The sequence below is a fragment of the Prionailurus bengalensis genome, chromosome A2 (assembly GCF_016509475.1).
Source record: "Prionailurus bengalensis isolate Pbe53 chromosome A2, Fcat_Pben_1.1_paternal_pri, whole genome shotgun sequence".
Lineage (NCBI taxonomy): Eukaryota > Metazoa > Chordata > Mammalia > Carnivora > Felidae > Prionailurus > Prionailurus bengalensis.
The window spans coordinates 155,729,712-155,747,371 of NC_057348.1; the positions used below are offsets into that span (position 1 = coordinate 155,729,712).

At 38.5% G+C, this 17,660-nt stretch overlaps 1 protein-coding gene across 1 annotated transcript; it reads left to right on the forward strand.

Annotated features, from left to right (window-relative positions):
* The first annotated feature begins 210 nt into the window (after positions 1 to 210).
* LOC122486488 (putative olfactory receptor 9A1) lies at positions 211 to 1,155 on the forward strand. The gene has a single exon (XM_043585861.1). The coding sequence runs from the start codon at positions 211 to 213 to the stop codon at positions 1,153 to 1,155; it is 945 nt and encodes a 314-aa protein (XP_043441796.1).
* The last annotated feature ends 16,505 nt before the right edge of the window (positions 1,156 to 17,660 follow it).

Below are 17,660 nucleotides of genomic sequence, written 5' to 3' on the forward strand. Positions count from 1 at the left end.
GTTTATTTTCATATGTATTTTCTTCATAAAACATTCAACATCAACCTTGGACAGCAAATAGTGGAAGATGAACCCACTTGGTCATGATGCAGCCTAAGAGCAGAGATGATATTTCCTCCACCTGGGAATAGCTTTAGTCCTGTGAAATTAGAAGGCTGTGAACTCTCCTTTGTTCCCTAGATTCCATAAAGAACAAGAGCACAGGACTAAATGTTGAAGAATTATTCTAGCGCCACTGAATTTTATCTACTTGGCTTCCATGGCTCCAAAGAACTACATGATATTCTTTTTGCCACTTTCTTCTTTCTCTACTCAGTGACAGTCATGGGGAACATGGTCATCATTGTGATTGTCTGTGTTGATAAACGTCTGCAGTCCCCCATGTATTTCTTCCTTGGCCACCTCTCAGTCCTAGAGATCCTGATCACATCAGTTGCTGTCCCCTTAATGCTCTGGGGGCTGCTGCTTCCAGGGATGCAGGCAATGTCTTTGACAGCCTGTAGTGCACAATTATATTTGTACCTTTCTTTGGGGACGTCGGAGTTAGTATTAATTGGAGCAATGGCTGTGGACCGTTATGTGGCTGTCTGTAACCCTTTGAGGTACAACATCATTATGGACAGCCACACCTGCATCTGGGTGGTCATTGTGTCATGGGTGTTTGGGTTCCTGTTTCAAATCTGGCCAGTCTATGCCACATTTCAGCTTACCTTCTGCAAATCAAATGTGATAGACCATTTTTTATGTGACCGAGGGCAACTGCTCAAACTATCCTGTGATGATAGCCTTTTCACAGAGTTTATCCTTTTTTTAATGGCTGTATTTATTATTGTTGGTTCTATGATCCCTACAATCATCTCCTACACCTACATCATCTCTACCATCCTCAAGATCCCCTCAGCCTCGGGCCGGAGGAAAGCTTTCTCTACTTGTGCCTCTCACTTCACCTTTGTTGTGATTGGCTATGGTACCTGCTTGTTCCTCTATGTGAAACCCAAGCAAACGCAGGCAGCTGAGTACAACAGGGTAGCGTCACTGATGGTTTTAGTGGTGACCCCTTTCCTGAACCCATTCATCTTCACCCTCCGGAATGACAAATTCATAGAGGCCTTTCGAGATGTCATGAAACGCTGCTATCAACTCCTCAAGGATTAGCTGTGTCCTAAGGACAATAATGAACTCATCATCATGGACCTGAGTAATCTTAAAACACTAATTCAACCTGAAATTATCATTTTCATCATCAAATAGTTTGTGATGCACAAAGGAATTCTAAAAACTTTTCATAGGAATTTTAAAACATGGCTGGTTCTCCAATTTATAATTAGATGATTCCTACATGGGAGATCACATTATTATTTTTTAACTGGATATATATGTTTATACACTCTTCTATACTTATGATACATCTTACAATATAAATTTAACCGGTGTAAATGTACAGAATATGGGTTTTTTTTAGAACTCTGAACTCTGACTGGGAAAAGCAAGGAAAAGCATAATTCACTCCATGGTCGCTGAGCTATGTGTTTGATTCTAGGTACTAGGGTCATTTTCCCATATTTTGTCCTGTGATTTGATGATATTTTCACTGCCTAAAGACCTTCTGTTTCTTCTGTAAGTGACAAGTCCAGCCTCATGTACAACCTTTTCCTGAGGTTCCTGCTCCAACGTTCAACAGGGACAGTACCTCCCTGTGGTTCTCAACTGACAGTTGTGAAAGTGAACTCACTCCATAGTCCTGACACCTCCCAACCTCAGGGCTAAATGTGTGTTAATTCAGGCACATCTACAATTGGTAGACTTTCTCAGAGTGAAGAGGGAGGGTTTTGGAAAGAAGTATTTTCTAATCTGTCATTGACTCTCATTATAACACCAGCCCCAAATGTGGGAGGGGAACTGGCTAGTTTTGGGAATTGAAGTGACAAGGGTGAGCTGATCTTGCTGTGTCCCTGGGCTGAAGCAGGTGTGCATGGAGGGCAGAAAAATGGCAGCTCCTGGTCACTTCTCCCCATAGTCCTCACATTGGTCAATCCTGACACAGGGCATTCCATCTCCCTTCTCTCTCAGCTACATTTCTAGGTTCCCTTCCTCCTCCCCCTCTCACAAGGACCAACTTTGCCAAGCCGTCTTCCAACTCTACAGTGAGTTTCCTTGTCCGCATCTCAATTCCTTTATTGTCCCATCCTGGCCTCTCTCCTTTCACACCACCATTGTCAATATTTCTGCCATTCTTATGTGGCTAAGCAGGGGTCAAAAGAGTGTGCACATGAAACTTCCTTCCCAACATTATACATGTATGTTGTGAACTCACTGAAGGGACTGGGAAAAAAGAATGTGACATACATAACTGAAAAATAGTGTTTTGACTGGAATCTGTAAGACTAAGAGTGGAACTGAGCATGATCATAATAGTATTGTTAATAAAGTTGTTTCCCACTGAGAGTATGAGTTAACAATTCTGCAATTGCTATACCTGTATACTACAGGTGAACAAATAAAGATAACAACTGGTGGGAGCCAGGTCTGTCACTGTGGATGGGTATGTTACAGAGAAGCAAGAGGAGAAGGCTAGAATTAGCCATGTGGCACTGGATTCAAATTGGTGCATCAGTGTGCACGCATATTAGAAGATTATATGTATGTAGGTGGGTTGATTAATATATGATATAAATAAATGATATGAAAAATGACTCTTTTTCATAACTATTTTGGCTATTCTCTTGTCATTCTCTTTCCATATAAATTTAGGAGTCAGTTTGTAGATATCTACAAAATGCTTGCTGGGCTATTGATTGGGACTGTGTTCAATCTATAGTTAGATTATTAAAACCCTGAGATCTAGGACTCCTTGCATTTGTATATGATTGTAAATTTTCTGCCTGACCATGGGGTTGACTAGGAGTCTTTGATGGTAAGAGGTCAATCCCTGTTCTTTCCTCCCTCTCACGTACTTGTTCTCTATGGCTCTTTTCAAACGTAGGCAAATATTTGTCTTTATTCTGTGACATTAGGCTTGCTCCTGAATCTTTCACTGGCACACACCAATGGCTTAACCTTTACATTTTATACCTTTATATTGTGTCAGTACCATTGTACAGAAGTGTCTCATAGGCTTTACAACTCCTCAGAGGCCATTTACATGTATCAGGCCATCCTAGTCTATTAGAGTCCTCCTCCATTTTTCCTGCAACCTCCATCCCTCCAGTCCAATGAGCCAGTATTGTTTTTGAGCACTGTGCCTGATGTCATCTGTCCCTCTCAGGGGCACCACCAGTAGTCAGAAACTGTGTTCCTTATTATAGGTTCTGAATCAGGGCCGCTGCCCCAACCCTGGAGATTTTCCTGTTCACATGCTGTATGTGAACACTTGCTTTTATACTGAAACATTCGTATAACTTGGTATTAAGAATTCTTAAGACTCCAAAGCAAGAGGAAACAGAAGCTTTATTCACAATCATAGCAGCATTCCTTTCAATTGCCAAAAACTGGAAGTGACCCAAAAGCCTCTCCACAGATGAGGAAACAGATGAATGTGTAAACAAAAGGTGGTATATGCATACAATGGAATTTTATTCAGACTTAAAAAACAACGAAATTCTGATACATGCTGTTATATAGATGACCCTTGAAAATATTGCTAAATGAAAGAAAGTGAATATAAAAGGGAAAATGTATGATTCGGTTTATGTGAGGTACTTAGAATAGTCCAGTTCCTAGAGACAGAAAGTAGAATAGTGAGCAGCAGGGGTTGGGAAAGGGGGAAATGGGAGTTACTAATTAATGGCAGCCAAGAGTCACCTTAGGATGGTAAAGTGTTCTGGAGATGGAGGGTGGTGATGGTCGCACAACAATGTGAGTGGACTTAATGCTACTGAATTGTACACTTAAGATGGTTAAAAATGGCAAAATTGTGTTATATATTTTTTACCACAATAGAAAAGAAAAAAATATTAAATAATTCTAAATGATTTTTTATGATGAATCATCAGAGCTTTGATCCCCTTTTTTTTTCAATTTTTAATTTTTTAATTTTTATTTTTTTCAATATATGAAGTTTATTGTCAAATTGGTTTCCATACAACACCCAGTGCTCATCCCAAAAGGTGCCCTCCTCAATACCCATCACCCACCCTCCTCTCCCTCCCAGCCCCATCAACCCTAGTTTGTTCTCAGTTTTTAAGAGTCTCTTATGCTTTGGCTCTCTTCCACTCTAACCTCTTTTTTTCTTTTTTTCCTTCCCCTCCCCCATGGGTTTCTGTTAAGTTTCTCAGGATCCACATAAGAGTGAAACCATATGGTATCTGTCTTTCTCTGTATGGCTTATTTCACTTAGCATAACACTCTCCAGTTCCATCTACATTGCTACAAAGGGCCATATTTCATTCTTTCTCATTGTCACGTAGTACTCCATTGTGTATATAAACCACAATTTCTTTATCCATTCATCAGTTGATGGACATTTAGGCTCTTTCCACAATTTGGCTATTGTTGAGAGTGCTGCTATAAACATTGGGGGTACAAGTGCCCCTATGCATCAGTACTCCTGTATCCCTTGGGTAAATTCCTAGCAGTGCTATTGCTGGGTCATAGAGTAGGTCTATTTTTAATTTTTTGAGGAACCTCCACACTGCTTTCCAGAACAGCTGCACCAATTTGCATTCCCACCAAGAGTGCAAGAGGGTTCCCGTTTCTCCACATCCTCTCCAGCATCTATAGTCTCCTGATTTGTTCATTTTGGCCACTCTGACTGGCGTGAGGTGATATCTGAGTGTGGTTTTGATTTGTATTTCCCTGATGAGGAGTGATGTTGAGCATCTTTTCATGTGCCTGTTGGCCATCTGGATGTCTTATTTAGAGAAGTGTCTATTCATGTCTTCCGCCCATTTCTTCACTGGATTATTTGTTTTTCGCGTGTGGAGTTTGGTGAGCTCTTTATAGATTTTGGATACTAGCCCTTTGTCTGATATGTCATTTGCAAATATCTTTTCCCATTCCGTTGGTTGCCTTTTAGTTTTGTTGGTTGTTTCCTTTGCTGTGCAGAAGCTTTTTATCTTCATGAGGTCCCAATAGTTCATTTTTGCTTTTAATTCCCTTGCCTTTGGGGATGTCAAGTAAGAAATTGCTGCGGCTGAGGTCAGAGAGGTCTTTTCCTGCTTTCTCCTCTAAGGTTTTGATGGTTTCCTATCTCACATTCAGGTCCTTTATCCATGTTGAGTTTATTTTTGTGAATGGTGTGAGAAAGTGGTCTAGTTTCAATCTTGTGCATGTTGCTGTCCAGTTCTCCCAGCACCATTTGTTAAAGAGACTTTCTTTTTTCCATTGGATGTTCTTTCCTGCTTTGTCAAAGATTAGTTGGCCATACGTTTGTGGGTCTAGTTCTGGGGTTTCTATTCCATTCCACGGTCTATGTGTCTGTTTTTGTGCCAATACCCTTTGATCCCCTCTTTGATTCTCTTCACACTCTTCAGAGGTGACTGTGTTCAACTGTTTCTACTGGGATATATAAATAATATACTGACATTTTGTGATTTATCAAGTTGTTTTTTCTTTAGTTAATCACCTTATTTTTAAATTTTGATCAAATATTCATCCTGTTTTTTCTTCTTGTTTACCCCTACAGATACCATAAACCTAACAATAAATTATTCCTTGTGCTTTGTGCTCCATAGGTCTTCTTGCTTGGTGTGCTTCTAAGTTTTGATGGGGCAGATTTTCCAGCATCCCTCTAACAGAGAACTCATAAAAGGTAAGCTATTTTGGATGTTTTTATTCCAGCTTCATACTTCATTGTCACTTTGGTCAGATGAAAACACCCACACACCAGCCACTGGTGCAGCCACTGCCTTGGCTGCAGATCCCCCAGCATCTAATGTACCTCACCCTGGTGCCCAGACCCAAAGGCAGCTTGGATGAGCTTTGGGCACAGGCTATTGAACATGCCCAGAAACTCACCCGGAATCTGTAGGCCAAAGAGAGACCGCAAATGTGAGCATTAGCTCTTTCCTTTGGGAAAGCTAAAGGGAGGTTTTCAGCACCTGGCCTGGTGCATTACATGATCTAGAAGACAAACAAGCTTAAGAATTCACCAAGAGAGGGGCGCCTGGGTGGCGCAGTCGGTTAAGCGTCCGACTTCAGCCAGGTCACGATCTCGCGGTCCGTGAGTTCGAGCCCCGCGTCAGGCTCTGCGCTGATGGCTCAGAACCTGGAGCCTGTTTCCGATTCTGTGTCTCCCTCTCTCTCTGCCCCTCCCCCGTTCATGCTCTGTCTCTCTCTGTCCCCAAAAAATAAATAAACGTTGAAAAAAAAATTTAAAAAAAGAATTCACCAAGAGAGGGCTCAAGAAACAAGTGTATCCATACAAGTCCTGAGAAAGCCTCTGAATCACTAGAATCACTCAGAATCAGTAGCCTAGCCTGGCTGATAGTAGGTCTTTTTCTCCTGAAGCCAGTCACTAATTTAATCTGATCCATTAATGAGAAATGAAATATTATTCAACCATAAAAAAGAAGAAAATCCTGTCATTTGCTAACAACATGAATAGCAAAATAGTAACATGGATAAATCTTGAGGGCATTATACCAAGGGAACTAGATCAGACAGAGGAAGACAAATATTGTATATTTTCCCTTATATGTGGAATCTAAAAAAGCCAAACTCCTAGGAATAGAGAGTAGACTGGTGGTTACTAGGGGCTGGGGAATGGGGGAAATTTTGAGATGTTGCTTGTAACTCTTATAAGTTATAACTCCCAGTTGTAAGATAGGTAAGTTTGTGGGTCTAATGTACAGCATGGTGACTACAGAACTATGCTACGTTGTATACTTGAAAGTTACTAATAGAATAGATATTAAATGTCCTCACCATGAAATAAAAAGTAATTTTGTGAGGGGACAGATGTGCTAACTAAATTTATTATGGTAATCAGTTCACAGCATATATGTATATCAAATTATTCATATTTGCATAATTACATGAGGAAAAGTCCGGAAGTCAAGGTAGGTAACTGATTACCAACTGGGCTATTAGGATTAGGAGTGAAAGAAGTATTTCTTATTGAATAACCTTTTATATTGTTTTGGTGTGTGTTTCATGAGAATGTATTACCAATGAAATTCTATATTATCAATTTAAAAATAAAAGCATAAGAGACTCTTAAAAACTGAGAACAAACTGAGGATTGATGGGGGTGGGAGGGAGGGGAGGGTGAGGGATGGGTATTGAGGAGGGCACCTTTTGGGATGAGCACTGGATGTTGTATGGAAACCAATTTGACAATAAATTTCATATATTGAAAAAAAAATAAAAGAAGTAAAATTATTGTGTGTTTTTCCAATGTCTTTGAGTCATACTAATTAAACTCTAGCTTTCAATTGCCAGGAAGGTTTGATTGTTTATGAGGATATCTCATTTTTAGCAAATGAGTATTTACTTAAGTACAGATACTCTGTAAAGTTGCTGTTTAGCTAAAGGTAGAAAATGGGAGAACAGTAGGGGAGGAGGGATGGAGTTTCACATTTTTCTACTTGGGCCTTTGGTTACTTTGTCATGACATTCAGGGGTTCTTCAGATATTGAGCACACGTATCTGATATTATCTTACATGCACATTGGAAATACCTTTTATCAGTCTAGTTTTTCTATTCGTTAAAAAAAATTCAATTTCAGCATGGCTAACGTGCAGCGTTATGTTTCAGGTGTACAATATAGCAATTCAACAGTTCTATACATTACTCAGTGCTCATGAAGGTTAAGTGTGCTCTCAATCCCCAACCCCTATTTCACCCATCCCCCTACCCACCTCCCCTTAGGTAGCCATGTTTGTTCCCTATAGTTAATAGTGTATTTGTTGGTTTGTCTAATTTTTTCTTCGTTTGTTTATTTCTTACATTCCATATATGAGTGAAATCATATGGTAATTGTCTTTCTCTAACTTATTTCACTTAGTACAATACATTTTAGACTTTGGATCCATCCATACTGTTGCAAATGGCAACATTTCATTCTTCTTATGGATGAGTAATATTTCATTATATATATTGAATATATATATACACACATTATATACACACACGTGTATATAACTTTTCTTTATCCATTTGCTTATCGATGGACATTTGGGTTGTTTATGTAGTTTGGCTACTTCAGTAATGCTATAATAAACATAGAGGTGCATATATCTTTTTGAATTAGTGTTTTTGTATTCTTTGGGTAAATACCTAGTAGTGGAATTACTGGGTTATATGGCAATTCTATGTTTAATTTTTTGAGGAACCTCTGTACTGTTTCCGCAGTGGCTGCACCAGTTTGCATTCTCACCAACAGTGTGAGAGGGTTCCTTTTTCTCCACATCCTTACCAACTCCTTACCAACAATTCAGTAGGTTGTCTTTGTTTTCTTGTGTTTCTGATTTTAGCCATTCTGACAGGTGTGAGGTAATAGCTCATTGTAGTTTTGATTTGAATTTCCCTGATGATGAGTGATGTTGAGCATCTTTTCATGTGTCTGTTGACCATCCATATGTTTTCTTTGGAGAAATGTCTGTTAATGTCTTCTGCCCATTTTTAATTTTGTTTTTTGGGTGTTGAGTTGTATCAGTTCTGTATACATTTTGGAAAGTAACCCTTTATTGGGTATGTCATTGCAAATATCTTCTCCCATTCAGTAGGTTGTCTTTTTGCTTTGTTGAGTGTTTCTTTTGCTATGCAGAAGCTTTTCATTTCAGTATAGTCCCAATTCTTTATTTTTGCTTTTGTTTTCCTTGCTTCCGGAGACACATCTGGAAAAATGTTTCCACTGATGTCAGAGAAATGACTGCCTGTGCTCTCTCCTAGGATGTTTATGGTTTCAGGTTTCACATTTTGGTGTTTCACCCATTCTGAGTTTATTTTTGTTTATGGTGTAAGAAAGTGGTCCAGTTTCATTCATTCTTTTTGCATGTTGCTGCCGTTTTCCCAACGCCATTTGTTGAAGAGACCGTCTTTCCCATTCATGTTCTTGCCTCCTGTGTCAAAGATTAATTGACCTGTAAGTGTTGGTTTATTTCTTGTTTCTCTATTGTGTTTCCTTGATTATGAGCCTGTTTTTGTGCCAGTATTGTACTGCTTTGATCACTACAGCTTTGTAGTATATCTTGAAATCTGAGATTGTGTTAATACCTCCAGTTTCCTTCTTTTTTTCAAGATTACTTAGGCTATTGAGGGTCTTTTGTGGTTCCATATAATTTTTAAGATTATTTGTTCTATTTCCGTGAAACACGTTGTTGGTATCTTGGTAGGGATTGCAGTAAATCTGTAATGGCTTTGGGTTGTATGGACATTTTAATAATATTTATTCTCCCAATCCATGAGCATGGATATCATTGCACTTGTTTGTATCCTATACAATTTCTTTCATCAATGTTTTATAGTTTTCAGAGTACAGGTCTTTTACCTCCTCAGTTAAGTTTATTCCTAGGTTTCTTATTATTTTTGGTGCAATTATAAAAGGTATTGGTTCCTTGATTTCTCTTTCTGTTGCTTCATTAATGGTGTATAGAAAAGCAACAGATTTTTGAATGTTGATTTTGTATTCTGTGACTTGACTAAATTTGTGTATCTGTTCTAGCAACTTTTTGGTGGAGTTTAATGGGTTTTGAATTTAGAGTATCATGTTATCTGCAAAAAGTGAAAGTCTGATTTCTACCCTGTTGATTTGGATGCCTTTTATTTATTTTGTTGTCTGACTGCTGAGGCTAGGTATTCCAGTACTATGTGAAATAACAGTGGTGAGAGTGGACATCCCTGTCTTGTTCCTGACCGTAGGGGAAAGCTCTCACTTTTTCCCCATTGAGGATGTTGTTAGCTGTGGGTTTTCCATATATGGACTTTATTTTGTTGAGGTATGTCCCTCTAAACCTACTTTGTTGAGGGTTTTTATCATGTATTTTACTTTGTCACATGCTTTTTCTGCATCTATTGAAATGATCATATAGTTTTTATCCTTTCTCTTATTGAAGTGATGTATCATGTTGATTGATTTGTGAAGATTGAACCACCTTGCATCGTAGGAATTTATCCCACTTGATCGTGGTGAATGACTTTTTAAATTATTTAAATCATTGGCTTCTGTTTGTTAGTATTTTTGTGAGGATTATCACATCTATGTTCATCAGCAATATGGGTCTGTAGTTCCCTGTTTTTTGTAGCATCTTTTAAAAAGTTTATTTATTTTTGAGAGAGGGGGAGGGCAGAGAGAGAGGGGACAGAATTATAAGCGTGGAGCCTGATGCGGGGCTCAAACTCATGAACCATAAGATCATGACGAGCTGAAATCAAGAGTTAGGCCCTTAACTGCCTGAGCCACCCAGGAGTCCCTTTTGTAGTGCCTTTATCTGGGTATTTATTATTATTGGGTAATGCTAGCCTCATAGAATGAATTTGGAACCTTTCCTTTCTCTGCTATTATTTGGAATAGTTTGAGAAGATTAAGTTTTCTTTAAAGTTAATTTTTTTTAAGTTTATTCATTTATTTTGAGAGAGAGACAGAGTGAGTAGGGGAGGGACAGAGAGAGAGCGGGAGGGAGAGATTCCCAAGCAGCCTCCATGCTGCTAGCACAGAGCCCAACACAGGGCTCGAACTCATTTAACTGAGATCATGACCTGAGCCGAAACCAAGAGTCAGATGCTTAACCAACTGAGCTGCCCAGGTATCCCATGTCTTCTTTACATTTTTTGTTGAATTCGCTTGTGAAGTCATCTGGTCCTGGACTTTTGTTTGTTGGGATTTTTTTATTTTATTACTGATTCAATTTTGTAGCTGGTAATCAATGTGTTCAAATTTTCTATTTCTTCTGGATTCAGTTTTGGATTCAGTTATGTTTCTAGGAATCTATCCATTTTTTCTAGGTTGTCCAAGTTCTTGACATATAATTTTTTAATAACATTCTCTTATAATCCTTTGTATTTCTGATTCAGTTATTTCTCTCTTTAATTTCTGATTGTCAACCAAATCCCAGTAAGTTATTTTGTAGATAATGATAAGGTGATACTAATGTTTATATGGAAAGGGAAAAGGCTCAGAATAGCCAATATAATAGAAGAACAGAGTTGAAGGTATTGTCTCTACTCAACTTCAAGACTTATTATAGAGCTGTAGTTTTCAAGACAGAGTGTTATTGGTGAAATAATAGAGAAATGTATCAGTGGAAGAGAACAGAAAGCCCAGAAATAGACACACACAGATATCATCAACTGACCTGTAACAAAAAACAAAGGCAGTTCCATGAAGAAGGGATAGTCTTTTCAACAAAAGGTGCCGGAACAACTGGACATCTTCATGAAAAATAATTCTGGACACAGACTTCACACCTTTCACAAAAGCAAACTCAACTTGGAGCAGAGACCTAAATGTCAAATGCAAAGCTACAAAACATCATAACGTAACAGTGGATAAAACTAGGTGACCTTGTGTTTGATGACTATGTTTTAGATACAACACCAAAAGCATGATTTAGGAAACAAAAAATTGAAAACATGAACTTCTGCTCTGGGAAAGACTGTTAAGAGAATGAAATGACAAACCACAGTTTGGGAGAAGATACTTATAAAGCACATATGAAATATTGCACATGTATCCAAAATATACAAAGAACTCTTCAAACTCAACAATAAGAACACATAATTGGACGGACATTGAGGAGGGCACCTGTTGGGATGAGCACTGGATGTTGTATAGAAACTAATTTGACAGTAAATTTCATATTAAAAAAAATAAGAACACATAACTCAATTAAAAAATGGACAAAATATCTGAACAGACCCTTCACTAAAGAACATATGCAGGTGATAAATAAGCATATAAAAAATGGTCAATATCCTATGTCATCAGGAAATTGCAAATTAAACAACAATGAATGTTAATGAATGTTAACACCTAAGAGAATGGCTAAAATCTAAAACACCAAATGCTGGTGACAATGTGGAACAAGTGGAATTCTCATTATTATGTTGGGAATGAAAAATGGTACAGTCACTTTGAAAGACAATTTGGCAATTTCTTGCAAAGCTAAATATACTCTTACCATTCAACCCAGCAATTATCTTCCTTAGTATACACACAAATGAGTTGAAAACTTATGTCCACACATAATCTTGCACAGAATGTTTACTGTAAGTATATTCATATTTTCCCCAATTTGGAAGCAGCCAAGACCTCTGTTATGGGTTGAATTATGTCTGTCAACATTCATATGTTGAAGTTCTAACCTCCCAGTACATCAGCATGTGAACTTGGTTGGAAATGGGGTGGTTGCAGATGTAATCAGTGAAGACGAGGCCATAGTGGATCCCTATCCTAATGATTGGCATCCTTATAAATAGAATACCATATGAAGAGACACACATAGGGATAATGCCTTGAGAACATGAAACGTAAACCAGATAGCAATAGAGAAGACTCAATAAAGCCAAATGTAATGTCTTGGAAAAGAATAATATAATTGGTCAATCCCTAACAAGAATGACCGAGGAAAAAATAGAAACACAAATTACCAATGTCACAAATGGAAACAAGGGATATCACAATGGTACCATAATTCTTAAATCTATAAAAATGGGTATCATGAACAACTTTGTCAATAAACTTGACAGGTGAATTAAGCAATTCACCTTGCAAACACAATCTGAAGTAGAAGTTTTGAATAGTCCTTTAGCTACTAAAAATGTTTCACCTGTAAATACTTTCTCATAGAGAAAACTCTTGGGCTAGACGTCCTCACTAGACATGGAGTTTCCCCAACAACTTAGAAGGAGATAATACAAACTTTTCCCACATAAAATAGGAAAGGAGAGCATATTTTCCAATTCATTTTATGATAACCAAAATTACCTTCATGCCAAAACCTGACAAGGACCTTACATAAAAGAAAATTAAGGCTAATGCCTTTCATTAACATAGAGGCCAAAATCCTCAATAAAAGGCTAATCTATATAATCCAATAAGTTAAAAATGAAAGCAAACATACCTCCATACAATATGCATTTTTGGTGTCTGACCTTTTCATTCATTGTAATGTACTTGAATTCAACCATTTTGTGTCTATCAACAGTTTGTTACTTTTTGTTGCTGAGTAGTATTTCTTCATATGAATATATCCATCTCTGTTGATACATATTTATTTTATGTTATTTTAGTTACAATGAATACAGGCACTATGAACATTATAACAGAAGTATGTTTTGATTCATTTTAGGAAACTGTCTACAAGTAGAATTGCTGAATCATATATATATATATATATGTATATATATATATATATATTTAAGTTTTTAAGAAATGAAACTTTTTCTGAAGGAGTTTTAATACTTTATGTTCCTTCTTCCTTCTCCATTTCTACTCTTCCAGTGTATAGTGGAAAATACTGTAAAGATATCTAGAAAACTGAACCATGCCTTGAATTAAGAAAATTGATTCTGGGGGGGCCTGGGTGGCTCAGTCGGTTGGGTGTCCAACTCTTGATTTCAGCTTAGGTCTTGATTTCACCTTTTGTGAGTTTGAGCCCCGCATCGGACTTGTACTGGCAACCCAGAGCCTGCTTGGGATTCTCTCTCTCTCTCTCTCTCTCTCTCTCTCTCTCTCTCTCTCTGCCCCTCCCCCACTCGTGCTCTGTCTGTCTCTCTCTCACTCTCTCTCAAAAAAAAAAAACAACAACAAACATTAATAAAATTTTAAAAAAGAAAAGAAATACCTGACCAGAGACTCTTTGGATGGGCCCAATACAATCTCATTTAAAAAACAAAACAGATGAGCAAAGGAGAAAAATGATAGAGAAGTAAACCAAGAAAGACTCTTAACTATAGAAAACAAACTGATGATTACCAGAGGGGAGGTGGGGGTGGGTGGGTGAAGTGGGTGATGGGGATTAAGGAGGGCACTTGTTATGATGATCACCAGGTGATGTATGGAAGTGTTGAATCATTGTATTGTACACCTGAAACTACTATTCCACTGCATGTTAACTAACAGAAATTTAAATAAAAACTTAAAAAAAGATTATAAATTATTGTAACTTTGGAGAATGAATGGTAACAGCTAATAATTTAATACAATTAAAAAGTTGTACAAATCATACAAGAGAGTATTTATTGCATCAATAATATACACATGAAAAATTGGAGAAGATGTTTGTGAATCAGCATATTCATTAATTAATGATCAGCATTTTCATAAGCAAATATTTGTTAAGCAATTACATAAAATGTGATTAACATATTTTTAATATGGAAAAGTTTAATAGACACACAAGCATGTGTACATACACACATATATATATATTAAGAAGAAGGTAGCAGGAAAGTATATTAATTAAAGCATATTTTACTTAAAAAGAATATATAAAGATATTCTTGTAAACACACAGAAGATTCTGTATGAATAGACTAGAAATTTTTAATAATAATTTATAATAATATTTAGCTCTAGGAGATGGATCAGGAGAATCAAGCAGATAGGGAGAGAGATATTTATGCTTTACCTTACATCCTTCCATTTGATTTTTTTTTTTTTAAACTTTTTTTTTTTTCAACGTTTTATTTTATTTTTGGGACAGAGAGAGACAGAGCATGAATGGGGGAGGGGCAGAGAGAGAGGGAGACACAGAATCGGAAACAGGCTCCAGGCTCCCAGCCATCAGCCCAGAGCCTGACGCGGGGCTCGAACTCACGGACCGTGAGATCGTGACCTGGCTGAAGTCGGACGCTTAACCGACTGCGCCACCCAGGCGCCCCAATTTTTAAATAATACCTGTGCTAATTTCATGAAAGATGGCAGTTTTTTTCAACGTTAAAAGTAAATGTTTTAAGTGTGATTTTGCTTTTAAACTCAGCATCCCAGCCATTCTCTCTTTTATGCAGTATTTTGTTGTTGTTGTTGTTCATTCTGAATAGTGTTTCTTCAAGTTTGACCCCTCAGTTCAAGCAGCACAGGGAGTGACCTGAGAGCATTTGAAGATCTAGAAGGGAAATGTATGGCTGAACACCCAGAGTTGGGTGCATGTTGGAGGGACTGGAATGGGCTGTGGCATTATCAGAAGGTGACATTGGAGTAGGTGGCAGGTCCTCTCTATTTGTCTTGCCAGGTTCCCATAACTGTGGACAGAGGGTATGTGGTTTAGAGTGTGCAGAAATCATCGGGAAAGCTGTGCTTCCTGAAACCTTGGAGATGAAGAAGAAGATTTAGTGGCCCCTAAGTTTGTGAGTCTGTCCTGGAGTCATCAGCTTGGGGGCAGGGCAGGCTCTGTAGGGCTAAACGGAGTCAGGGAGAAGCAGAGAGCAGATGAGGGGGCTGAGTGTTCACAGCTTGGTAGTGGTGATAACTAAGGGTCTGGGAGGATGGCAGCCTGAACGTTGAGAAATTCCTGAGTAGGAGTGTTTAAGTTTTCCCAATGCAGAGAACTTTTCTGGGATCTAAAACTTGATTATCCTCAGGAGGGAAGAGTGAAAGTTTCTTCAGCTTTTCCTTGACTACATCCCTAGTGTGTCACTGAACGTGTGCAAATTGTTCCTCAGTGTATAACTATCCATCCCTAAGGATGGATAGTTAGAAGGCAGAGAGAATGAGGGGGAGGGAGATAGCTAGATTCCTCTCAGCACTACTTCTGCACTTTTTCCGGAGCTCCTGTGTGTCGATAGTATTTTTCACCATGAGTGGAGACAGCAGGAACTACTCATTGTCTCCCAAGCATGACTCTTTACTAACCATGGGTAGCCTGGGTTGATGCTTGAGGAGCCAAAGGACGTTCCAACCCTTTTCTGGAGGTGAGTGTCTTCCAGGCATGCCCCTCGGTGAAGGAGAGAGTTCAAGGGCATTATCATGGGAGGGTCTAGGCTTGGCTGCCAGGTGGAATAAGGACACCTAGAGCCTGAAGAGTAGGACTAAGGCAGCTGCAGATTAGATGACCTTCCATCAAATCATCCCTCCATAGCAAAGAGCAGCTTCATGGTGCCCAGTGCTGGCGACGAGCACACGCTCTGCCATCACCTAAGTTCCTGTTCTCTCATATCTCTTCATCTCTTCCATATACCTCCTTGCCATCTTGTGGGGATCTCTGGGAAGAAAGATTGCAGGTTGACTGGGCGATGCTTTGGAGAAAAGTGAATGGAAGGAAAGATACTCTTTGTTTATTCATTGATTTGTTCTTTAACCTGTTAATTGTTAAAGCCATTTAAAAATATTTATAGAACACATACTTTATCAGACTCTGTTCTTGTCACAAGTAGTAATACCAGAAAGATAAAAAACTTGGCTCAAGGTACTTAATTCTAATGTGGGATTTTGATGATGATAAATTAATAAACAAATGTATTATATTATTTGAGCTATTTCTGAGAGCCAATAGCAAAATACAATCCGAAGAGGTTAGAAGTGAAATTATGCATGGTGCATGAATTATTTGAAGGGGATGTGTGAGAAAGTGCTGTGGAGAGGAGATATTTGAGCAAAGACCTGCATGTGCTGAAGCAAGGAGCTCACACCTCCTGAGGAACTCAGTATGATTTATATCAGTGTCTTCTAACTATTTTCTTGCCCTAGGGTCTGGGGAAAATAGAAGGTCATAGAAAAGCATATGTGCACTTTGGAATTTTCTAAATTGTTCTACAAGACTGGGATCCTGGCAGTTCAGTTAGAGGGATAGGTTGCCCATTTGGAGGTCTTGTCTCTCATCTGGAACTAGACATTTGTGACCTGGGGGAATATGGAGGATTTTGTCTCTATATCACAGCTGTTTTCTTGCCTTCTGACCCCAGGGTGGAGACTGCAGTACAGACAGGACTTCCTTCTGCCAACATCCTTCCTGTTGTCATTTACTGACCAGGAGAATCATAATCTCAGTGTTAGTGGTCACTATAGGGGAAATTAGAGTGTCTTTGCTCTTGGAAGATAAACATTCACTGAAATGAGAAAAGGAGGATGACTCATTATGAGAACAAGAAGGAGGAGGTGAATAATCCATCCAGGGAGGCAGCTTTTTAGAAGTCAGGGAAAGACTCACTATTTTGTCTCAAAATAGCTGTTCTCTTATGACAATGTGCTAGAAATGTCTCACTTGGTAGCCACACCATAAAGTTGATAATATAATCAAGGCAGAAATTTAATATGAATACAATGCAAATGGAGTCTGTGTTTAGAGGACACAAAGAAAGGAGGAACCATGTCTGGGTGTGCTTAGGTATCATGGGGATTGGTTATTCTCAGAACTCTTGAAATGTAGCAAGATTATGCAGAGGATGCATATGAGAGGCAGAGAAGACACTTTTGGGCACTGGAGATGGAGGAGTGGATGGTATAAATGAGAACAATGTGGTCAGGGACGGGATGGCAGGTCAGGGCAGGGCTGGAGGCAGGATGGCTGGTGAACTGGGAGATGGGTACATACTGGGTGGGTGGGTTTTCATGCCTCAGGTGTGGTGTTGGTGGCTACTGCTCATCTTTTTGGGCATTTACGTTTACCTTCATATATTACACATATCCTTCATAAAACATTTAACACCAACCTTGTATAAAACAGTAGCATTATCTTGTGAAGTCGAAGAGTAGGATATATTTCCTCAAACTGGAATTGTCTTGAATCTTCCTGTGATCAGAAACTTGTTTTCTCTCTTTGGTCTTTAGATTCGACAAGGA

What these genes read in the sequence shown, in the direction of transcription:
- LOC122486488 (XM_043585861.1), top strand. Translation starts at nt 211, where the DNA reads ATGTTGAAGAATTATTCTAGCGCCACTGAATTTTATCTACTTGGCTTC.